The 24,268-nt window shown below is 50.3% G+C and overlaps 2 protein-coding genes across 4 annotated transcripts; both read right to left on the bottom strand.

The window, feature by feature from the left end:
- Window positions 1–1,119: 1,119 nt before the first annotated feature.
- LOC102461632 (beta-microseminoprotein-like) lies at window positions 1,120–9,706 on the bottom strand. Of its 3 annotated transcripts, XM_075935740.2 has the most exons (6): window positions 9,571–9,684; window positions 9,045–9,233; window positions 5,034–5,585; window positions 4,795–4,882; window positions 3,564–3,666; window positions 1,120–1,472 (listed from the first exon to the last, which is right to left on the bottom strand). In XM_075935740.2, the coding sequence occupies exons 3-6, from the start codon at window positions 5,034–5,036 to the stop codon at window positions 1,343–1,345; spliced, it is 324 nt and encodes a 107-aa protein (XP_075791855.1). In that variant the 5' UTR covers window positions 5,037–5,585; window positions 9,045–9,233; window positions 9,571–9,684; the 3' UTR covers window positions 1,120–1,342. The 3 variants fall into 3 exon arrangements, 1 of the variants encoding a protein (XP_075791855.1); XR_016350135.1 differs by lacking the exon at window positions 5,034–5,585; XR_016350136.1 differs by lacking the exons at window positions 5,034–5,585; window positions 9,045–9,233 and having other exon boundaries at window positions 9,571–9,706.
- A 4,415-nt stretch (window positions 9,707–14,121) lies between these two features.
- LOC102461879 (beta-microseminoprotein-like) lies at window positions 14,122–23,681 on the bottom strand. The gene is made up of 4 exons (XM_089780035.1): window positions 23,355–23,681; window positions 18,651–18,753; window positions 17,311–17,413; window positions 14,122–16,198 (listed from the first exon to the last, which is right to left on the bottom strand). The coding sequence occupies exons 2-4, from the start codon at window positions 18,751–18,753 to the stop codon at window positions 16,069–16,071; spliced, it is 336 nt and encodes a 111-aa protein (XP_089636161.1). The 5' UTR covers window positions 23,355–23,681; the 3' UTR covers window positions 14,122–16,068.
- Window positions 23,682–24,268: the final 587 nt, after the last annotated feature.

Here is a 24,268-nt window from a genome sequence, read left to right as displayed (position 1 = left end):
TCTGTCTCTGTCTGTCTGTCTATCCCCATACACTCTCTGTCTGTCTGTCTCTGTCTGTCTATACCCATACACTCTCTGTCTGTCTGTCTCTGTCTGTCTGTCTGTCTGTCTATCCCCAAACACTCTCTGTCTGTCTGTCTCTGTCTGTCTATCCCCATACACCCTCTATCTGTCTGTCTCTGTCTGTCTATCCCCAAACACTCTCTGTCTGTCTGCCTCGGGCTGTCCTTATATTTTGGTGCTCTACGCAGCCTGAACACCTGTGCCCTCCATCTCTTGCTACCTATAAGCGGGGGGGAGGGCGTCACTCTGTAGGGGCAGCTGCACTCAGGGTTGTGGGGACAGCAACAATAGGGGCACAAGCAGGCCAGGAGGCTGGCAGGGGAGCTGGCAGACCGAGCAGCACAGCCAGCTGAGCTGCGGACCAAGAGCAGAAGCCGAGGGCTGGAGGGTTGGGGATGGTGGGACCAGGAGCGGGGGGAGGCAGGGGACTGGGGCAGCCAGGGGCAGTGTTGTCCGCAGCTGGCGGTGGCCCCAGGCATACACAGCATAGGGCACGACTAAATTTGGGGATCCTACATTTAGTGATGCCCTACATGGCTGCATATGCCTAAGGAAGTCCGTCCATCCATCCGTCCGTCCGTTCATCTGGTTTGTATAAAGTTTGCCAACACAGTATCTAAGCCAGGGGTTCTCAGCCTTTTCCTTTCTGAGCCCCCGCACCTCAAGAGGAAATAAAAAACCAATTTCCCATCTGTGCCCCCATCGCTGGATTTCTGCATCCAGAAGCCAAGGCCGGTGTTTAGGGGTAGCAGGCAGGGCAATTCCCCGGGGCCCCACTCCGCAGGGGCTCCCACAAAGTTCCGTTGCTCGGGTTTCGGTGGTGGGACTCAGGGCCCCAGACTTCAGCCCCATGCAGCTGGGATTTCACCTTCTGCCCCGGGCCCCTGTGAGTCTAACGCAGGCCCTGCTTGGGGGGAGGCCCCCCTGAAATCTGCTCATGACCCCCAGGGGCCTCAGCCCCATCCCTTGGCGGAGAACCACTGATCTAAGCGATACCGAGGTTCTTAGTGAGCGTCCTGGATTCGCCCGTTTATGACCCGTTGAGGAGGAAAAAAAGACGCTGGATGCGTTTGTCTTTATTGCACCCCCCAATTTCACCAGAGAGGCCGTTCCCAGCCAGAATCTGGAACTAGGGCTGTCGCAAATCGGTGCAGAGCCGCCGCAGCCGCGTGTGTGTGGAAAAGGGGGGCACGAGCCGGTTCTTCCCGAAGCCAGGCCGAGTGACTGCCCCCCTCCCCTCTCCAGAGCTGCGGAATGAGAAGACCCCTCCGGGCCCGCCCTAGCCCGCTCCGGTAAAGACGTGGCAAAGTCGGTGGGGATCGGTCCTCCACACCACGCGCATGGAGCAGGTCTTCTGATGGAACAGGGCAATGCAGTTCTCCCGGTCGTAGTTGACGGGTCTGAAAACGCTGTCGGGGAGGAGGACACAGGCACGGTCAGGCCACAAGACGTAGGTTGGGAAGAACGCCAGATTTACTGGGCCAGATTCATCCCTGGTGCCACTCCAGGGGAAGTGACTTGAGGGATGAATTTAGCCCAAACAGGTATCACTGATTGTTGCTATGGAAACACAGGGCCCGGATCTCCCGTCTTAGCACGGGAATACATTTTTTTTCAATATGTTACAACTGTGGAGGAAATGGTTTTCCCATCCAGTGAATATTTCCCAGCGTTCTAAACTTTCCATTCTCAAACCAGGACAACCATCAAAATCTCAGAAATATGTGTGAACCCAAACCCCATTGTTTTTCCACTTTGGGTCCATCCAAACATTTTCTTCCCATCACGTCTTGTTTTGATGCTGATCTTTTTTTTAAGCCTTTTTCTCACTCTCCTGAGCTTAACTTTCTAAAGGTGATTTGAACTGGCAAAGTGGCATTTTTTTTTTTCATTTCTAAATGCCAAAGAGCAACATTTCAAGAAGTTGGAGACGTTGGGGGATTTGTCAAACTTCAGTTTTGGATGCAACGAACTGGAGTTTTTCAGCCACAAAACAATGGGCTGAAAAATTCTCCACCCGCTGACGACCTTGGTTAGGATTCCTACCAGCCCCGAACATAATCATGATTATATTCTGGAAGGCACCAGCAGTTTCGGCAGGAACTCCCAATGGCATTGAATACTTGGCTTCTCAGCCTAGGGCCATGCCTATCCTGCCCCTCCTACATTAGAAGGCACAGAGTGTCAGCTACCTCCTGACTAGATGTGCGAGTGCTCTGGGGCTGTATCTACACTGGGCCACCTATTCCGGAAAATCAGCCGCTTTTCCGGAATAAGCTGCGAGCTGTCTACACTGGCCCTTGAATTTCCGGAAAAGCAACGATGCTCTACTGTACAAAATCAGCCGCTATTCCGGAAAAACTATTCTGCTCCCGCTCGGGCATAAGTCCTTATTCCGGAACACTGTTCCGGAAAAGGGCCAGTGTAGACAGCCCAGTAGTCTTTTCCGGAAAAAAGCCCCGTTCGCGAAAAGGGCGATCGGGGCTCTTTTCCGGAAAAGCGCGTCTACATTGGACATGGACGCTTTTCCGGAAAAAGGGCTTTTCCGGAAAAGCAGCCTGCCAATGTAGACGCTCCTTTTCTGGAAAAACTGAAAACGGAATAGTATTCTGTTTTAAGCAGTTCCGGAAATTCATGCCAGTGTAGACACAGCCTCTGTGTACAGAAAAGTTGCGAAGAACTGATCTAGAACAATTAGCCGTGAGATACATGCAGAGAGGCTGTGCCTTGTGCCGTACACTGCCAGGGTACGTCTAGACTACAGGGTTTTGTCGACAGAAGTTTTGTTGACAGATACTGTCGACAAAACTTCTGTCGACATTGAGCGTCCAGACACATTCAGTTTTGTCGACAAAGCAAGCTGCTTTGTCGACAAAACCCTGTAGTCTAGACGCAACCCTACAGGCAATAACACCTTCTGTCGACAGAACTCTGTCGACAGAAGGTGTTATGCCTCGTAAAATGAGGTTTACCAGCGTCGACAAAACTGCTGAGTTCTGTCGACGTTATGTCGACAGAACTCAGCGGTAGTGTAGACGCAGGTATAGTTTTGTCGACAAAAGTCCACTTTTGTCGACAAAACTCAGTAGTCTAGACACACCCCAAGGGTCCTCACTGTATATTCGTGACTTCTTGTCTGGTGAGCTGTAGGGAAGAGTCCTGCATCTCCAAAAACAAGACAAGCTGCCAGAGCGAGGGAGAGCTAAACACCCAGGGGAAAGAGGATCTTGCTAGTGGCAAAGCCAAGAGAAGGGGTAAGAGGAGTGATACAGAAGTTTGGGGCTGCGTGGTTGGAGGTGCGCGGTTGTGCATCCCCCCACCCCCACACACACACAGAAGACTGGATACAAAGAAAAGTGTGTTGCTTTGTCCAGGGGAGAGCACGAGGAAGGATGTTGCTCCAGATTTGCTAAAATTCCAGTGCAACTGTGCTCTGAAATGTCAGCATTTGGCTAATGTCAACCCTCTCTTAAAAATAGCCCTCGTCTCCTTGGACTTACAGGCTGCAGCAGATCATTGTGTGAGGCTGACATTCGCATCGGAAACAGTCCTTGGTCTTCCACACGACGCCGAAGTGATACAGCTTTCGGTTTTCCACACAGCCTGGATACATGCAACAGAACACAGAGCCGGGTCAAGTGCCAGCGCCATGTAGAGGGAAAACGCAGCTTTCAGGAGGTTAAGTCAAGCTCTGGCTATGTGGGTGGAATGGTTCCGGGAATGAATGCAGGCCATGTTCAGTGTTTCCTCTAATTTTTTTTTCATCTATGGGTGGAATAAATTTTGTGGTGTGCACCAAGGCATGTGCCAATGTGCACCACCCATATGTTGCCAGATGGGGGTGGCTGCAAGCATTCTGCTAGTTAGCTGGGTGGCACCTGAATCTCTCTTGCGTGGCTTGAGCAGGTGGATAGATTATTGGCTCTGGGTGCCTGAACAATCTGCTCTAAACCAGTAACAATGAAAAAGCACCAACATATGGTGAGCACATAGGTTCAGATGCTCAAAGGTATTTAGGCACCTCTTGTTAATGGGAGTTTGGTGCCTCAACACTTTGGGGATCTGTTTCCTAAAGTCCTATGGCAACTTAATAGGACTTGAGCAGTGAAGACACTTTGATGCTTTTGAAAATCTAATAAATCCTGACAGCAGCCCTTGGACGTAAGGAATAACACACCCATTTTACAGATGGGGAAAACAGAGGCCCAGAGCAGTTAAGCCTCTCTCCAACTAGTGCAGCAAGTCTGTCGCAGAGCTATGAGTGGAATTCAGGTCTCCTGCTGCCTAACTCCCCCCCACCTCCCTGTCCCGTCCCACTAGACCACCCCTTTCTCGTGACACAATAAAGCAGACAAGTAGCATAGCTTGAAAAATTATCCTTCCAGCCTAGTGTCCGTGTTTAACAATGAGTAGTAATGGGAACAGGGAAACCAGAATGGAGAGGTGCAGATTTTTAGCATCTTTTGTTCTTTCTCCCAAGTGACAGGCAGCCAGCTGTGCCATACCCCGAAAGTCCATAAGGAATTCAGCCATGCCTTTCCGTTCAGGGCTACGCAGCTAGCTAGCTGTCTGGCTGGACACACTCTTGTATGACACAGCATCTAACTGCCCCTGTATCTTCGTCACACTGCAGCCGACAGCTCGCCCCCGCACCCCCATTCCTAAGTCGGCGAGCCGTTCCATCCATTGCATGGAAGTCCTGAGCGGGCGTGGAGAATTCGCCATTCTTACCGTATTTGTTGGAGGGTCTCATGTAACACTGAGCAGCACACCGGGACCCCGAGACGAGCAGGATGAGGAAGAGGAACAGCAGAAACCTCTGGAAAAGAAAGGGAGACTCACTGCAAACGTGGCTGCCCGCGACCGATTCACGGGCGGAGAGCACGGCTTGTTCACCAGTGAATGGGAGCACCGGTCTCACATAGGTGGGCGGCTGTTGCACAGACAGGCAGCCCCAGACACAGACTTACCATAGCGTAGGCCACCTTCCTGGGCCGCTGGCGGGCTGCGGTGAGGAGCTGTGCGTATTTATAGTCCCCGTGGAAACAATAGCTGCTCCAGGGCCAGCAAGGAGGCCAAGTCGTGCCAATGGCCGTTCTAACCTGCCCCAATTACTGCTCTGGTTGCAGACGGTGTCGCGGGACAAGAACTCAAAGGCCAGCGTTACCCACCCATGTGACTCCGGGCTCAGCGACACGGGTGTAATGCTGGAATCACACCAGCGGCGACAAGAGAATTACTCCGCCGCCTGTCACCGCAGAACCTGTCCCTGCCTAGCCCTGGCAGGCCGTCAAAAGAGATTTGCAAGGTGGCTCGTGATTGTTCCCTTGACCTGTCACAGGGAGAGCTCCGCCGTGCGGCATGAGGAACGGGGTATTCACGCGGTGCAGCGGTGTGGAGAGACCTCCGCTCCAGGACAGATTGATGGATTCTGCCTCGCGGCTCGTTGGTTTCTGGCGCTTGAGCGCGCTTGGCTCTGACAGGCCGGACCCGGCCGGGGAGCGGGAAGACGGAGCCTGGAACTGCGAGGGTGTCGATTCAAAGCCCGGCCAGAGCGAGAGGGGCTGAGGCTTGTCAGTGTCTGACAGCGGTGGGGGCCAGCCCCTCGCGGTCAGGCGACCGCCTCGGTAGACACAGCCGCTGCAGTCTGGGTGACACCCGTCCCTCCATGAACATTTCAAGTCAAAGGCCCAGGCTGAATGACACCCGCCTCTCCCCATTGGTAGGGCAGCTGAGGTGCACCTTAAGCCCCGCCTCACCATAAAGCCCCACCCCTTGCTCCTCCTCTGCCCCCGCCCACGAGGCCATGCCCCTGGCCAGGCCAGAAGCCCAGTTCCTTTTAGGCACCTCCCACCGGCATGGGAGAGCCGATGGCAGCTGTGCCCAGGATTGGCCCCGGCTACTCAGCAGTGTCGGGTGGGTCCCCTCTTGGTAATCAATTTACATCTGGGCAGGAGTGTAGGATCCTCCCTTGCCCTGCCTCTGCCCCTGAGGCCCCGCCTCTGTCCCACCTCTGCCCCCCTGAGGCCCCGCCTCTGCCCCACCTCTTCCTCCCCTGAGGCCCCGCCTCTGCCCCTGAGGTCCCGCCTCTGTCCCACCTCTGCCCCCCTGAGGCCCCGCCTCTGCCCCTGAGGCCCCGCCTCTGTCCCACCTCTGCCCCCCGAGGCCCCGCCTCTGCCCCTGAGGCCCCGCCTCTGTCCCACCTCTGCCCCCCTGAGGCCCCGCCTCTGCACCTGAGGCCCCGCCTCTGTCCCACCTCTTCCCCCTTGAGGCCCCGCCTCTGCCCCTGAGGCCCCACCTCTTCCTCCCCTGAGGCCCCGCCTCTGCCCCTGAGGCCCCGCCTCTGTCCCACCTCTTCCCCCTTGAGGCCCCGCCTCTGCTCCTGAGGCCCTGCCTCTGTCTCACCTCTGCCCCCCTGAGGCCCCGCCTCTGCCCCTGAGGCCCCGCCTCTGTCCCACCTCTTCCCCCCTGAGGCCCCGCCTTTGCCCCCTAATGCCCTGCCTCTTCCCCATGAGGCCTTGCCTCTGCCCCACTGGCACCACTTCTGCCCCACCTTTTCCCCCTGAGGTCCCACCTCTTCCCCGAGGCCCCACCTCTGTCCAACATCTTCCACCTGAGACCCCGCCTCTCCCTCTAAGGCCCCGCCTCTGCCCCACCTCTTCCCCCTGAGGCCCTGCCTCTCTCCCAAAGGCCCCACCGCCCGCCTGGCTCAGGAGGGACTTGCCTGTGGAGCCAGGACTGGGGGCTGCAAAGGGGCAGGAGGCTGCCCCAGCTGACTAGGGACTGGCGCGGGTGACGACGTGGGACCTTCACATCCCGCTCGCAGTAACCGGGCGCTGGCTGTGCAGTCAGATACCCTGTTCCTTAGGCCAGCGGAGACTAGCAGAGCCGCAAATGGTCTGGCAGCGCCTGGTTGCGGAGTCGCTACCCTTCCAGGCCAGACTGCCACCACTGTGGTCAGCCGTGGGGCGTGCCCAAGTCCCCCTCACTCTACCAGAGAAGAGGCAGCTGGCAAGACATCTGCTGGGGGGCTCCCCGCTTCTGGAACGGGTTCCCCACCCCGGGCAGGAGCCTGGATCTCGGGATTTTCAGGGCTCGCTGCAGAAGCCGCTTGTGTAGGAGGGGAAGTTAGAGAGGGCCGAGGGGGCGACTGTGTGAGGCCAGCGCACCTACCCCTTATATGGGGCTTTCCACCCACAGAGCTCCGCTCATTCCCCCCATTCTACACAAGGGGAAACTGAGGCGCGGGGCTGCGCTGGGACTTCCCCACACTCAGCCGGCCAGCGGCCTCGAAAGAGGGTCAGTTGAGTCTATAGAGCTCTTGCCAGTCCCTTCCCTCACGGAGGCTGCGATAGTCACGGCTGGCCACGGGGGCGGGGGGCAGAGCATATTCCTGCCACGGTTTGAGGGGGGGAATTGGAGGCGGGGCTGGATCTGTGTTTGCTTTGGCTGTTTAGACTGTTTGGGGGGGTTAGTTTGAAAGAGGCTAACTGGAGATGAGGGGAAGCAAGAGGGGGCGACAGGCCGGGGAAGGGGCCAGCAATGGGTGCGGGGGGGGGGGGGGGAGGGCTGTCAGCTGGCTTTGGGGCCACACATGATCCTTGGGGCTCGCTCGCCCAGCCTGCACCGCCCAGTCTGCCTGGGCTCCCTGATTGTCACACCTGAGCTCATTAGCGCCCCTGTGACTGACGAGGGATTAGACCAACCTGCCCAGGGCGGCGGTACGGCTACAGCTGTGGATAAAAGCCGGGCGTGGGGCCAGCTGAGGAGCTGGAGTTGAGGACAGAGCTGTGTTGGGGGCCTGCTGGTGAGTGAAGCTTTTCTAGGCCTAGCTTGGGGGCTAATGCAGGTTCCTCTATAAGGAGGCTTTTTAATCCTGGAGCATGTGGTGAGGTAGCAGCTCTGCACCCTGCCAGAGGGACCTCCACCCTGGGGTGAGACTTGGGGGGTGGCTGGGTGGGGTTCCCAGCTGAGCTTCTTGTAAAGCCCCACGCAGGGGGAACAGTCTTTGCTGCTTGTTCTTGCAACCTGCTCACACCTGCAGCCCTGTTGAATGTGACCCCCGGCCTGCATGGGGTGGGGCTCACGGACCTGCGTGAAAGGGACCTGATTCCTTAGGTGCTGAGAGAGGCAGGTGGAGACCACAGAGCGCTCTGAACCCCCTTTGCCGTCAGCCACACACACCCAGGCTGGCCCCTGCCTTACCGCACAGCAGTGTGACAATGTCACTGGGGGCGTATAAAAGGCTTAGTGAGCGCCGCTTTGACAGCGAGCCTCTGGGTAAGCAGCGATTCCTTTGGCTAACGTCTCCATCCCGGGTAGGTCAGCCCCTGCCAAAACTAGTGATGCGGCTGGTTGTGTAGACCCGGGACCCCTGCTAGGGAAGGGCTATAACAAAGACCAACTCCTGCCACATAAGACTGGCTTCTGACTTGTGAGGTTTACGCCAGGAATGTTAAATAACATTTTAACCAGGGTCCCTACCCCCCAGGATGCGATCTGAGCACCCTGATCTCTCCTGCCGCTCTCATGAGGCCAGGCAAAGGCTCCGATCCTCGACGGGGCCAAGGTGCTAAGAGTCTTCTTTCGGGATGGAGAAAATCCTGGGCCCCTTGGCTCCCATCCGGCGATGGGAGGGAGAAGCCTGATGTTGTGAGCCGCAGAGGCCAGAGTGTGAGGTGCGGCGTGGGCTGCCCTAGCTGGGCCCTGGGCGGTATGGCCGAAGCACTACCCCTCGCCTGGAGATAAATGCCTCCCTGCAAGATCAGACTGAGGCCTGGTCTGTGGGAATACTAGGAGCCTGCTGTGCGCCACACAAAACAGCAGGGGGCGCCAGCAGCCACAGCACTGTTGCCTTAGGATGTTTAGCCCAGTGATTCCAGCACACATCTCAGATGTGAGAGATCCAGGTTCAATTCCTCCCCCCCTCTCCCCCAGGGAGAAACTCTCTCTTCTCCCCTCTCCCCCTGGTCAGATCTTACCTCAGTAGGTGGATCTCCCTCAGATTGCGTTCCAACCGTGACCCAGAGACCGAAAGCATATTTGTTACATGCACACCAGGATGTGAGCTTTTGCAGGGTGTTCGTACTATTAACTTATACATTCATATTCAAGGCCAAATTCTCCCGTCTCTTCTACGTGTACAATTTCCACTGAAGACTGTGGGCATTCTAGACGTATAATCAAAGGCAGACTTTGACCCCTTGTTTTCCAACTGACCCCGCTTCATTGACTGGGAGTAAATATGCCCTAGAGATAAATATAGCCTCTTCTTTGCATAACCAGCCATGTAATTAGCTCCGTAAGGCCTTCTAAATCAATTGTTGAAGATTCAGAGCTACTTTTAGCATTCAGATTTCTCCTAAGCCTCATCAAGTTGCACACAACCACTACAATGACTGCACCAAACACTTTTTAAACTCATTGGTAAGATCTAAAATGTCTCGGGTTCCACTAAACCTATATTGCACCATTAAAATAAATTGCAGGCTATGTTTCCCGTCATACCTTTAAGATTTGGAGTGCAAGCTTTGGCTTCCCTCTAAAGTGTTTCTCCTGCAAAGAGCACAGAGATGTGTCCGCAGGGTCTACTTCAAGGACTTGTCTTTCCACCCTCAGCGGTTATCAGACATCTGAATATTAACCCAGGCTTAGATAAAATTGCTTCTCTTTGCACAAAGAGGTGGAGCGACTGGTTCCTCGGGATACCATTTTGCTCCAAGATTCAGGCACAATTTCAGAGGGGTGAGGAGAAAACCTTTACACCAATACCACTCCTTATTTCTTCCCCACTCACCTCCAACAATAGCAGCCAAAAGTCAGAATCCTGGCCCCCCCCCCAAAAAAAATCAGAGCTGGCAGTTTCATGGTATAATACAATGTTCAATTAAATGTCTTTCAAATACATAAATGGGTGTTACAAGGAGGACATAGGAAAATTGTTCTCCTTGGCCTCAGATGATAGGACAAGAAGCAATGGGCTTAAACTGCAGAAAGGGAGCTTTAGGTTGGACATTAGGAAAAACTTCCTACCTGTCAGGGTGGTGAAACACTGGAATAAATTGACTAGGGAAGTTGTGGAATCTCCATCTCTGGAGATATTTAAGAAGTTTAGACAGATGCCTGTCAGGGATGATTTAGATCGTGCTTGGTCCTGCCGGGAGGGCAGTGGACGGGACTTGATGACCTGTCAAGGTCCCTTCCAGTTCTGGGATTGTATGGTTCTATGTTTGCTCCCAAACCTGGAACAAGAGCAGAGATGGATCACCATTGCCAAGTTCCCATTAAAATCTGGAATCTCCCAGTGTGTCAAGGGGGTGTGGAGTTTGAGGACTCCTTGCGATGAACTAGCTGTGAATTTTACATCCTGCCCTTTGTTTCTGACCCATCTCCACCTGCACCTTCTGGGTTTGGGTCTGGGATTTAGATTTAGACTGTAACAAAGCCACTGTCCCTTTTATTAATCATTGCTCAACCTTCTATTCCGCTGCCAATTCCCATCATATCACCAAAACCCGACACTCCCCCACCCCACCTAAGTAAGCAGGGGAGCTGTACGTCCTCTCCACTTGCATGTACTTCATACCATCAGTTCATTCATGCCCTGCTGCTTCCATAACCATTAGGCCTGCCCACCATTGGAACATCAATCTCCTTTGGTTACCATCTGTGTGTTCAGGAAACATTCTCTTCCCTCAGGCACTGGTCATCAGATGATCTCCCTGCACATACCAGACTGTCCTGTCCTGATCCGCTTGTCTAGCTTGCCGGCCCACGGCATTTCTCAGGTGGGTGGAATGTTTTCACTTTGATGTTTTGGCCTACCTGCCCTCTGGAGCAGTGTTATGCTCTCAGCTCTTCCCTTTCAGGGGAATGCCTAAACTTCCGCTTTCTGGTTTGCAGTGATTATAAACTGGGCTCTCCTTTAAGAACCTAAATTTTGAGTGTAAGTGGTTCCCTTTAATCGATGTCTTGGATTTTGTGTTCACTGAGGCATCTAAATGACCCACTTCTCTGGCTCTTTTTTCAACAAAACTTGAGGAACGTCCACACTGAGATTGTGTTATTCCAGGATTGGTAATGCTCTTTCTTCCAGGATTGGTAATGCTCTTTCTATGAGGAGGAAGCCTTTTTCCGAAAACTCTTTCTCAAAAAGGTGCGTGTGAATGGGGAAGAGGGAGTTCTTTCGGAAGAAGAGGAAAGAGGAAAAGCACAGGTGCCCTTTGGTCATTCCATCCATAGCAATCACAGCTGACACACAAGAGAGCATCCATTCAGTGTGGACGCTTTCTTTTGAAAAAGCAGATCACTTTTTCAATGCACTTTTGCAGTGGGGTCGCTCTCTTTCGGAAGACGTTTTTCCAGAAGATCTCTTCCGAAAAAAGCTTCTTCCGAAAGAAGCCAGCAGCCTTAGAGACTAACCAAAATATTTATAGTAGCGTGAGCTTGCGTGGGCACAACCCACTTCCTCAGATGATGAGCTAGAGAGGAATCTCAGAAAACAGGTTCGCAGTGGTGGGCATCGGAAGGTTCTGCTGGGATTAGCGAGACAAGGTGGGTGAGGTGATATTGGACCAGCCTTTGTTGGTGAGCGAGACCCACTTTTGAGAATTCCTCAGGTCTGGGAAAGGTCCTTGGAGTGTCCCAGCTAAATACAAGATTGAACTTGTCCTAGCATAAGTAGCACATCTTTCAAAGGGACCCTTCAAGGTAGAGGGGTCTGTGAACACACCAGAGGCATGTCCATGTGAGGAAATTATTTTGAAGTAACTTATTTTGACATCATAACTCCTGAAACAATAATTTTGAAATAGTGTGCGCATGCTACGGGGAAGCCTTGAAATGAGTCCGAGCCAGGCTCCCTTAATGTGGGCGCATTACCTCGACTTAGAGCCCCAGGAAGTTGGAAGGACTCTGAGTCGTTATTCCGAAATAGCTGCACCGGCGCGTCCATGCTACTGCTATTCCGAAATAGCTATTTAGCCTTATTCCTCATGGAAAGCAGGAGCTATTATTTCGAAATAACGGGCTTGATAGTGCGGACGCTCCTCTTGTTGTTCCAAAATCAGTGGCGTAATATTGATATAACTCCCCAATGTAGACCAGGGCCACTAGGACTAAAAGGCAAGTTAGTGGGTTATAGATTGTTACAATAAGTCCTAAATCCAGTGTCTTTATTCAGACCATGGTTTTTAGTGTCCAGTACAGCAGTTCCCAACCTTTTCCAATGGGGACCCATTTTGACAATTCAGGAAGACTTGGCAACCCAAGGCAATTCAAAAAAATGTGTGAATGGCTCCTTAAGAGCCACCTGGCGATCCTTTTGAAATGTAATGGCCCATATTTGGGTCCTGACCCACAGGTTGGGAACCCTTGGTCTAGCAGAATAACAAACCGACACCCCCCAGCTCCTCTTTGGAAGGTGCCGAGTAAGTTTCCTTTAAGGCTGAGACCTGATTGGTCAGATACAGAGGGATCGCTTTGTGAAATAGCGCGAGAGCTCCTGCCCGCCTCCCCAAACGACATGCACAAAAGGGCCCTGTAAGAAATCAATACAGAGCCAAAGCAAAGGTGCTCAGAGAGCAGAAGGATTTATGATTCCGAGCCTGATCATAGGAAATTTTAGTAAAAGTTATTTGAAATTTCCAATATATTATCATTTTTTCCTTGTCTCGGTTTCCTCTTGTTTTGGTAGATCACAGGAATCTGGAGTCTGATTTTTGATCACCTATTTGTAACAAAAAAAAGCATGTGCTTAAAATAGTGACACATCTTTTTGTTAGCATGGTGCTCTGAGTCTTTTATAGCATGTGTGTTTCCGCCTCTCATGTCCAGTGGTTCCAGCCACAGTGATGGTGGGGGGAAAAGGGGCCCCCCATGCTTTAGGTAAAACCAAATTCTTAAGAAGATTCTCTGAGAGACATTTGATGCTTCAGCAGAATTTATTTTAATCACATGAGCATCAGGAAAGAAATTGACAAGATCTGTGCTCAGGGTTCAATTTAGCTCCCTGCTCCCCCAATCTGTGTTTAGATAGTAACAGACACACCCTAGAATCACAGAGAGGGCTGGTATTCTCACCCGCTGAATTCCTTAAGGATGCTTAAAAGCGGTTGTGCTCCGGAAGGATTTGCCTGGACGATGATCTTGATTCTGAGCGGGTTGGTTGTTACCCCACCGTGCCATGGACCTCGCAGAGTTTGGAGGGGTCGGCCTTCTCCACCGCACGGTAGCTACAGGTCTCCTGATCAAAGATACTTTCACATTTCTCTTTGTTGTAGCCGGTAGGGGTGGCAACACTGTTGTTGGGAAGGACAAAGCGAACAGAAGGGTGTGAGAGCCGTCCAGATACACACAGATACAGCAAACATGGGGTCTGGCTCCGTATTTGGTTACGCGGGGTTTCTGCCAGCCTCAGTTCCCCGAATGAGCAGTGGGTTATGCTGCAGCAGTTGAGTGGAGAATCGGGCCTGGAGGCTGCAGATCTCAAGCTTTCAAGGTGGGCCAGTGGTAATTATGGAAATTGTTACTGTGTTAGACGTGTCCTAGCCTGATGCTATTTCATGAGGCTTCTTGGAACTCGAATTGAGCTACTCTGAGCTCTAACAAATATTTGCCCTTTTAATCATCTCTGGCAAACCAAGAGCAAAGGTCCATTTTATTTTATGACCACATAACAGCCAGGCTGGGTCAGACCAAAGGTCCATCTAGCCCGGTGTCCTGTCTGGTGCCTCAGAGGGAGTGAACAGAACAGGGAATCCTCATATAATCCCTCTCCTGTCATCTGTTTCCAGCCTCTGACAAACCACAGCTCGGGACACCATGCCTACCCATCCTGGCTAATACGTATTGAAGGATCTAACCTCCATGAATTTATCCAAGTCTTTTTTTTTTAACCCTGTTGAAGTCCTAGTCATCACCACATCCTCTGGAAAGGAGTTCCACAGGTTAACTGTGCGCTGAGGGACGAAGAAAACTGCAAGGGAGTTTCTGGGAGAACTCGGCCCCTCCCCCCCACCCAGTGTTAAATTCTGGCATTCAGAGCACTTGAGCCTTCCCTTCAAGGTTTGTGAGCAGTTGTTATGGCTCTCAACACTGCTAAATTTCTGTGCCTCACTGGACAAGGGAAGGGAGCTAGTTACCCGTATGTACTGTGCTTCACTGGGGCTGGTGAGGGTTAATGAGCAACAAATCTCGCTTTACTCTGACGGTTGGCTCCTACCTGAGGGACCTGCTGGAGAAAATTATTTTTCAGTTGAAGAGGGAGCAGTCAGGGTGTTACTTAAACAGGCATGTTCAACCCACAGGGCGGGGAACAACCCATCCACCCACTCCAGAGAGAGGGGGATCTCAGGAGAGGGGAGCCTCTAATAGAAGTGTCGCTATTCTAGCTTGGTGCTGATCTCGGGAGAACAAGAAATAGTCAGTCAATGAGAGCTGGAGCTGAGAGATTTAGGCTGCAGATGGGGCTGTACAGCTTGGCGGGGCTGCAGAGGCATCGCATGCTGTGATGGGAGATGGCGCCGGTAAAACGCCATCTGGAAGGACCTTCTGGGCATCTCGTTGGCCGAGGGTGGGAGCTCGGAGGAGAGAGACCCTTCATTAACAGGCCGGAGGGAATCTCTCGTCCCTGAAATCACACTTTGATTTCCTTTGCTCTGTACTTCTGGGCTGGAGACCTGTAATGTGGGAAGTCTACAAGCTGGAGGCGGGAAAGAGATGGAGTCAGGGTGTCTGGAAACTGGATCAAAAGTTGTCTTCGTGTAGACGTATCTGGTGCAAAAGCTCTGCCGTGTAGGAAGGGAGAGCGTTTTTAGCTGGCTTAAAGGAGATGTAGAATGTTGTGAAGACCAGGACTTTAACAGGGCTCAAAAAAGAACTAGAGAAATGTGTGGAGGTTAGTCCCTCGATGGCTATTAGCCAGGATGGGCAGGGATGGTGTCCTTCATCTGTTTTAATTCCTGAATTGAAGTTCTGAGGCGAGATCTTGCAGCTTTATCCTCTGCTCACAGTCATCCTTGGCTGCTTTTCTGGGATAGAACAGTCATCCTGATCTTCCCTGTGTCTGCTTGGAGGTTGTATTAAGTACAGTAAGCTAAGGCGGTATGTTAAGAAAAAGCAGCCCTGGTCCAGCAGCATTCATGTGTGGGAACCGTCCATTTAAAGGCAAATGAAGCTACCCATGAAGCTGCCACTTTGAAGTAACCTCCACCCCTTGCTGTCTCTATCTGATATTTGCATTTGCTTATCAGATAGTCGACTAGTCCTTAACATCCCTAGTTCTGAGCCGGGCTTTGACCCTGAGAATGGAGGTGGATACAAAGGCCGGGGAGGCCACGTCTACATTAGGAGATGACTCCGAATTTACTAAGTTCGACTACTGGGCACCTGATTTTACAAATTTGAACTTCTGTAGTCTGGGGCAGGCTCCGTTCATGTGGATGCGCTACCTCAGACTCAGAGCCCCAGGAAGCACCCTGAGGTGCTGTGGGAGGACTTCCCAGAGGCCAGTTAATTCAAATTCACACTGGAGTGTCCCCACAAACACTATTTTGGTCTTCCAAGTTTGGGAACTGGTGTTATTCCTCACGAAAGGCAGGACTGTGGCACTTGAATTCCTTCTGGAATAACGGGCTTGGTAATGTGGACGCGTTTACAGATTCAACCTGGGGTTAGGGGTGGTTGTTTCGGGTCCTAGTGTAGACCAGGCCTGAGATTTGAGGACTATCATGTTTTGATTTGAGGAGGAGCTAACACATCCCTCCTCGTTTTCTGGGCTGAAGCAGTCCCCCTACTCCCCTCAGGCACTGATAGGAGAGGTGGGCACAAGCAACCCGCCAGAAGCAAAATCATGTCAGAGGCCCGATCTCTTCACCCGTCGGCAGGATGACGGCTGGCCCGCCGTGTGCTGCGTTGGGACGGTGACATTCTCCAGGGTTGGCGCTGCTCGCAAGGGGAAGGCCTGGTGGTTCAGGAGTAAACCCACCTCCACAAAGGGCGTGGCGGCTACAGCAACCAGCTGTCGACTTTACAGAGCAGGAAAGGGTTGATTTTGTCCTTCACCAGATAGGTGCAGAGACTCTCTTCGTAAACCTCCTCGCAATTCTCTCGGTCGTAGTCAGCAGGGATGGGAGTTCTGCCCGGGGGAAAGCACAAACAGCAAGGTGAGAGCAGCACAGGGCCTGGTTCATCTGCCTCCCCCCCGCCCCCCAAGCTGGGGAGAAAAGCCCCTGAGGCCGCTATAACCTCTCATGGTGCCAGAGTCAGAGCTGCCCTTGGGCCTTGAGACGTCTCTTCTCTTCCCCTCCCTACTTCCCTCCCCTCAGAGGCAAATGGCTTTCCCGTGCCTAATTCAGTTGTGTAAGTGAAACTCCTCTGCCCCCTCACCCCACCCTGTGTGGCAGGTGCTGCCGGGGGCGTGCTGGGGGGGCCTGCCCACGCTGGCTGAGGACAAGTTCACTGCAGCAGGTTGGGGCCAGGCCCAGTTTAGGGTCCGTCCCGGCTGAGAGGAGTGGGGGGAAGGCAGAGGAAAGGGGGCAAGAGGCCCAGAAGGAAAGGAGGCTGGGCGCGGCTCCCCCAAAAGGCGGCTCTGGAGCAGAGCCTCAGGGAAAGGACAGGATCAAGCAGTAGAGCTGTATTCTGCAGGGTTTTCTAGGGTGTGTGTATAATAGACTAGAAGGTTTACCCTGTATGGGCTAAGGCGTGGAGAAGGGGCCATGAAAGCTTCTCCCTGGATTCCACCTGGGTTCAGAGGGGGCACATGACAGGGTGGCCTGGGAGCAGCATGGTCTGCATGGTGGCCGGTAGCTGCTCCCAGGGTGGCAGCAAGTGTGGTGTTGGTTAGCCTTGCTCCCCAGGATTGGAGCACTTGCTGCCCCTGTGGTCATTTCTGAGTATAACCGTCCCTGCTATCACACCCCTCCCTTTCCGTTGGCTGTGAAACAGTCGCTTTCCACACACACCCTATTGTCCTGGCACCACCAAACCCGGACCTTGCTGAAAGTTCTGAGAGTCCTAGAGCTGGAAGAGTCCTCAGGAGGTCATCAAGTCCAGCCCCCTGCCCAAGGCAGATGAGGAGGCTGCCTACCAAATTTGGTGTTCCTAGCTCTTATTGTTTAGGAGGAGGTCTTGAAGAAATGACTCACGGACAGGCAGACAAACTCTAAAATCCATAGATGTACACACACCACGAAGAGTGTTTGTCTTAATTTAAAAAATGGATTTTTTTTTTTACATTTTTTCACTCACATGTTGCAACAGGAAACCATTTCTCGGTCGCAAATACAGCGAAGGCAATAGTCAGTGTACCAGTAGATATTAAAGGCATGCGTCTCGCTATCCCAACGGCAGCCTGGATAGATGAAACATGATACAACTTGTGGGAATACAGAATTAAAAAGGATGAGTAGTCCTGTGGCATCTTAGAGACTAACCAAAATAAATAGTGTTATGAGCTTTCAGAGGCAAAACCCACTTCATGTGAGTTGGAGTGGAAATAATGGAAACCAAGATCTATATAACAGCAAAAAAAGTGCCTGTCAATTGTAGGACCTGTGTTAATGGGGCTAATTAAGTGGGCTGGATGTGTCTCATTCATAGCTTTTGATGTGCAAATGTGAGTGTTAAAGGTAGGGGAAGTTGGCTTTATAGTGCATTAACTAGTTGATGTCTTTATTCAAGCTCATAGTAACAGAGTGAAATTTGTAGATAAATTGCAGTTCTGGAGCCTCACTCTGGAATTGGGTGGTAATTAATACAGCTACCTCTTCAGAATTAAAAATGTATACTAGGGACTTCATGGCTCAAACTCAAATTTTGTGCCAAAATCTGGATGTAAATTGCCTGGTAAGAATTTCCTGGCCCTCATAGCTCTTCTCAGAAAGGTCTCCTCCTGCAGAGATGTCCACCTAGGCCTGCTTAGCAGCAAATAGGAGGTTTGTTAAAGTGTGGCATGGTATAATTGCCTGATGGAGCCCTCCACTAACTCCAGCACCAGCCCCTTTTGGCCCACAAGTTTCCCTGTGTCTAGGGATCCCCTGGCTGCCAAAGCAGCAGTTGTAGGCAGTCTACGCAAATTGGAGTAGTCTTTGGGCTGCTCTAATGTATGTGAGGACTTAACCCTGAGCTAATTCGCCTCCAATCAGAGGTGGCTAGTAGCTCACTTTTGTCCCATCCATCGTGAAACGGAGCAGGAGCTCCTCTGGCTGGTTGGTTGGGCTTAAAGATCTTGGGCTTCTGCCTTGTGTCTACGGTTGCTGTCCATCTCCAGGACTGCACAGCACTGTGGGTTGACTCCAGTTAATATGGGGATTGTTAGTACCAGTTAGCCAAGCTCAGATCCTGAACCAGCTCCCCTGACGACCTTCCATTAAAACCGAGCGAGAGAAATGTTTGCCTTGATGTTCTCCATCCTTCCCAGAGCGGATTTATTACCTGGCCCTCATTCCATCCTATAATTTTACACACACCCAGTCCGCTCTCCCCACCAACAGAGACTAGAATGGCGAAAACCCGACTGGCCATGGATTCTATTGTAAGTGACTGTGACCAGGCTGAACATGGAAGAGGTGAGGATTTACAGTTCTTACCTTTGTCGGTTACTTGCCTAGGTACGAGGTTTTTATGAAAACACTGGGCACTGGATAAGGTCATTGGAATGAGAAAGGCCAGCTGGAGGTGTAAGAAGTACATCTGCGTAAGAGATAGAATCATAGAACACTAGAACTGGAAGAGACCTTGAGAGGTCAAGTCCAGTCCTCTGCCCTCATGGCAGGACCAAGCACCATCTAGACCATCCCTGATAGATGTCTATCTAGCCTGTTCTTAAATATCTCCAGTAATGGAGACCCCACCACCTCCCTATGCAATTTATTCCAGTGTTTAACCACCCTGGCAGATAGGAAGTTTTTTCCTAATGTCCAACCTAAACCTCCCTTGCTGCAGTTTAAGCCCATTACTTCTTGTCCTGTCCTCAGAGGCCAAGGAGAACAATTTTTCTCCTGCCTCCTTGTGACACCCTTTTAGATACCTGAAAACCGCTATCATGTCCCCCCTCAATCTTCTCCTTGCCAAATTTAAGAAGCCCAATTCTTTAAGTTTTCCTTCATAGGTCATGGTCTCTAGACCTTTAATCATTCTTGTTGCTCTTCTCTGGGCCTTCTCCCATTTCTCCACATCTTTCTTGAAATGTGAGGCCCAGAACTGGACACAATACTCCAACGGAGGTCTAATCAGCGCAGAGTTGAGTGGAAGAATGTCTTCTCGTGTCTTGCTCACAACACTCCTGTTAATGCATCCCAAAACCATGTTGCATCATCAAGAAGCATCATCATAATTAGAAGCTAACTGATAGTTAACGTGAAATGAACCAGGTGTTGCCTCTTCCACCTACAACATCCATGACTAGATCTCTGTTTCCTCAAATACGCTGGTCATGAAACTCATCATCCACTGGTGGGACGACGCTGATGTCAAGTCCGATTAGAAACAGACCTATTCAGTGTAGTCCTTGAATCTCCCATCAGTAGGAACACCATTCAAAAGAAAACCAGGGAGTTCAGTGATGCTAATGCACTCATATTATGGATGAGGATTTAAATGCTTAAAGGGCAAGAATTTAAATTTAGGGGTACACAGCAGCCCTACCTCTGTGTGAAAATTTTATTAAGGCATAAAGGGAAGTAGGATGGTTAAGGATTAGGGTGCAACTCTGGGATGTGGGGGAACCTGAGACATGGAAGTTGGTCCAAGGGAAGAGCGTATCAATATAGAGTGAAATGCAATGAGGTAAGAGAAGTGGCCAGAATGGATAAGGCAAACTGGTTAGAGGAGCAGTGTGAAGATATGGAGTGGTATTACAGCAGTAGGACCAGGGAGGGGTATAAAAGGATTAGGAATATTAATAGGAAGTGGCAGTCGAAGAAGATGACGGTCAAAGACGAGAACGACAAAGTGCTCGTGAACAAGGAGAAGGTTGTACAGCGATGGACGAGATATTGTACCAATCGGTACAAAGCACAGTTGGACCAGAATGTCTCAGAGAGACTGATTGAAGAATTGAAAGAGATATCACCACCAAGCATTGAGAGCGAGACCGATATTTTCAAGGAGGAAATAGAAAGAGCAGTGAAAGGACTAAAGAACAACAAGAGCTCTGGAAATGATAACATCACGGGAGAGGATGATCAAATACGATGGAGAAAGTATGATTCAGGAAATACACTGACTATGTAAGAAGGGAAGGCACCGAAGGAATGGACAAGATCTGTGTTAGTGACAATGCACAAGAAAGGAAGCGTGTTGGAGTGCAAGAGCTACAGAACGATTGCCCTAACAAATCATCTAGGCAAGGTGCTGATGATGATACTGACGGAGAGATTGAGATGCAGATAGAAGAACATCTAGTGGATGAGCAAGTGGGATTCAGACAAGATAGAAGTACCATACAGCAGATATTGGCACTAAGATTGATGGCGGAGAAAGCTCAACGAAAGAACAAAAACATCTACAAGTGCTTCGTCAGTTTATCAGAAGGCATTTGACAGTATAGATCAGAAAGTGACTTGGGTGGTGTTGGAGTCATATAGGCTATGTCTAGACTGCAGGCTTCTTTCGAAAGAGCCTCTTTCGAAAGATCGCGTCTAGACTGCAGGCGGATCTTTCGAAAGAGAAATCTGCTTTTTCGAAAGAGCACCCAGCAAGTCTGGATGCTCTCTTTCGAAGATGGCCTCTTTACATTGAAGAACGCCTTCTTTCGAAAGAGGAACTTTCGAAAGAAGGCGTTCTTCCTCGTGAAATGAGGTTTACCGCCATCGAAAGAAAAGCCGCGTTCTTTCGAAATAATTTCGAAAGAACGCGGCTTGAGTCTGGACGCAGGGGAAGTTTTTTCGGGAAAAGGCTACTTTCCCGAAAAACCCCCTGAGTCTGGACACGGCCATAGAGTGGAAAGCAGACTGATACGGTTGTTGAAAGAGATGCGGATCTACGGTTGTTGAAGGATATACAGTTGTTCAACGATAATGCGGTGGCAGCGATGAGAATGTGTAGAGAGTTGGGAAGTTGGTTTAGAATGAGTAGAGGTATGAGACAAGGAGATCTGATATTGCTGAGTATCTTCATCACGCACCAAGAGAGAGCTATGAACAAGATCAAGGAAGAGGTGGAAGGGATACCAGTACACAGGATAAGAATTAACAATTTGAGGTTTGCGGATGATATGGTTATCATCGAGGAAGATGCAAAGAAGTTAGCAAGAATGGTGTAGCTTCTAAATGAGGAAAAGAAGCAGTATGGATTGATTATGAATATTGATAAAATGAAAACAATGGTATTTGTAGATACGGAAGTAGGAAGAAAGTTCAATGTAGATGGGATTGAACTAGAGAACGTAGAGAAGTTCACGTATTTTGGGAGCAACATGACATGATCTAGACTGTAATAAGGAAATAGCGACTAGAATAGCTAAAGCAAGAGTGAGCTTGAAGGCGATGGATAAGATACGGAAAAGCAAAGTGATTAGATTAGGAATGAAGCTGAGCATCTTGAAAACTTATGTATTTAGCAGCATGTTGTACGGATGTGAGACATGGGTGATACGGAAAGATTCGAAGAGAAGGATATTGGCGTTCGAGAGGAGTTGTTATAGAAAGATCCTGAGAATAGGATGGATGAAGGTCACCAACGAGGAATTCTATAGGGAGATACAGCCGACAGAGAACCCACTGCAGAAGGTTATACAACGGAAGTTACAGCTATTCGGGCATCTCTGCAGAATGAATGATGAGCAAAAAGTGAAGACCCTCGTATTCGGCATGATGGATGGTCCGAGTAGGAGAGGCAGACCCCACAGAGAATGGGTAGATGATCTAGTAGATTGGTGCGGAGCTGGTCTACAGAAACTAAGCCACTGCGCACTGGACAGGGAAATATGGAAGGAAATAGTGAGGGAGGCATCCGACACCAACGGGCGTTGAGCCCATGGTGGTTGATGATGATGAGTTGAATTTCCTGCTTCACCACAGAATTCCTGTGTGAATGTGGGCACATCATTTCATCTTTCTGTGCCTCAGTTTCCCACTAGTAAAATGGGAATAATAGCACATTCCTGTGTCACGGGCAACGTGAGGATAAATAATTTAAAGACTAGAAAGGAGTTCCAGTACTGTGGGTAAGGTAGTACCTATGACCAAATCCAATTTTGTCCAAGATTTTCAATTCTACAGTTAGGTCCCTTAATTTATAGTTGGGGTCCTTCGTCAGAACTTCAAATCAGAACACTGACTCGGTGGCAGCTTCTATTGAAGTAAATGGCATCATTATTACTTATAGCCATGGCTGAATTTGATCCAGTATGTGCAAAGCATGGTACTGAATTATTTCTGGGGGTGCTGCTTTGAACTTCCTACCTTTTACCTTTAAAAGTTTTTTAAATTCTCACTCCAACAGCCAGCGATTGTGTGAATGTGTCCTTAGCAGCCAGGACCCTGGAAAAGTTTAAGCAGACACACCCAGTCCTGAAGACCATAACAGATGCTTAAAAAGAAAAACTTGATTTTTACAGGTGGCTGGCATCTGTGGCTCCCTCGACTTCTGTTACAAATTCTCAGCGCCTCTGAATTCAGGCTGTCGGTGAACTCTGGTGCAAGAAGTAAACGTTAATCGTGCTTGACGGTGTCTTCTAGATTTGTGGGTCCCTGTCTACCAAGAAGTGCATAGAAATCACCCAACAGAGAGCCAAATAAACAGTCCATGAGGTGGTCCATGATTTTCATCCTATCTGCTGAGATTGGATTCAAAACCGTGACCCAGAGACAGAAAGCATATTTGTTACATGCACACCAGGATATGAGCTTAACTCAGGGTGGCAGTCCCACTAGTGACTTTTACATTCATGTTCAGGGCCAAATTCTCCTGTCTCTTCTATGGTTACAATTTCCATTGAAGACTGTGGGCATTCTAGATGTATAATCAAAGGCAGACTTTGACCCCTTGTTTTCCAACCAACCCCGCCTCAGTGACTTGGAGTAAATATGCCCCAGAGATAAATATAGACTTCTCTTTGAATAACCAGCCATGTAATTAGCCCCGTATGGCCTTCTAAATCAATTGTTGAAGATTCAGAGCTACTTTCAGCATCCACATTTCTCCCAAGCTTTATCAAGTTGCAAACAAACAAAATACCGACAGCAGCAAACACTTTTTAAACTCATTGGTAAGAGAGCACATACATCAGATTTCACTAAACCCATATTGCAACATTAAAAATAAATAGCAGGCTATGTCTCCCATCATACCTTTAAAATCTGGTGTGCACACTTTGACTTCCCTCTGAAGTGTTTCTCTCCCAAAGAGCACGGGGGTGTGTTTGCAGGGTCTACTTCAAGGACTTGCCTTCTTTCCACACCCAGCGCTCATCAGACATCTGAATATTAACCCACGCTTGGATAAAATTGCTTCTCTTTGCGCTCAAAGGTGGAGCAACTTCTCTTCAAGATTCAGAGGCAATTTGAGTCTCTAGTAACAGTGGTGAGGGAAAACCTTTACACCGATAAGACTCTTTTTATTTTTTCCACACTCACATCCAAGAACAGCAGCCAAAAGTCAGAATCAAGGTAGGGAAAAAAATCAGAGGTGGCAATTTTCATGATTTGATACAACGTTCGATTAGATGTTCTTCTAAAAGGGTATTACAAAGAGGCGGGAAGAAAAGTATTCTTCTTGGCCTCTGATGCGAGGAGAAGAAGCAATGGGCTTCAGTTGCAGCAAGGGAGGTTTAGGTTGCACATTAGGAAAAATTTCCTACCCGTGAGGTTGTTTAAACACTGGAATAAATTGCCTAGGGAGGTTGCGGAATCTCCATCACTGGAGATATTTAAGAGCAGGTTAGACAGACACCTGTCAGGGATGATCCAGATGGTGCTTGGTCCTGCTGTGAGGGCAGGGGATGGGATTCGATGACCTCTCGTGGTCTCTTCCCGTTCTAGTGTTCTATGATTCTATGTTTGCTCCCAGACTAAGCACAAGAGGAGAGAGGGGTCGCTGTTGCTGAATTCCTGTTGCAGTCTGGAATCACCCAGTGTGTCAAGGGGGTGTGGAGTTTGAGGACTCCTTGCGATGAGCTAGCTGTGAATTTCACATCCTGCCCTTTGTTTCTGACCCATCCCAACCTGCACCTTCTGGGTTTGGGGTTTAGATTTAGACTGTAACA

Source organism: Pelodiscus sinensis, chromosome 8 (assembly GCF_052426305.1).
Source record: "Pelodiscus sinensis isolate ZL-2025 chromosome 8, ASM5242630v1, whole genome shotgun sequence".
In the NCBI taxonomy this organism is placed as follows: Eukaryota; Metazoa; Chordata; order Testudines; family Trionychidae; genus Pelodiscus; species Pelodiscus sinensis.
This window is presented reverse-complemented; position numbering and strand designations above follow the sequence as displayed.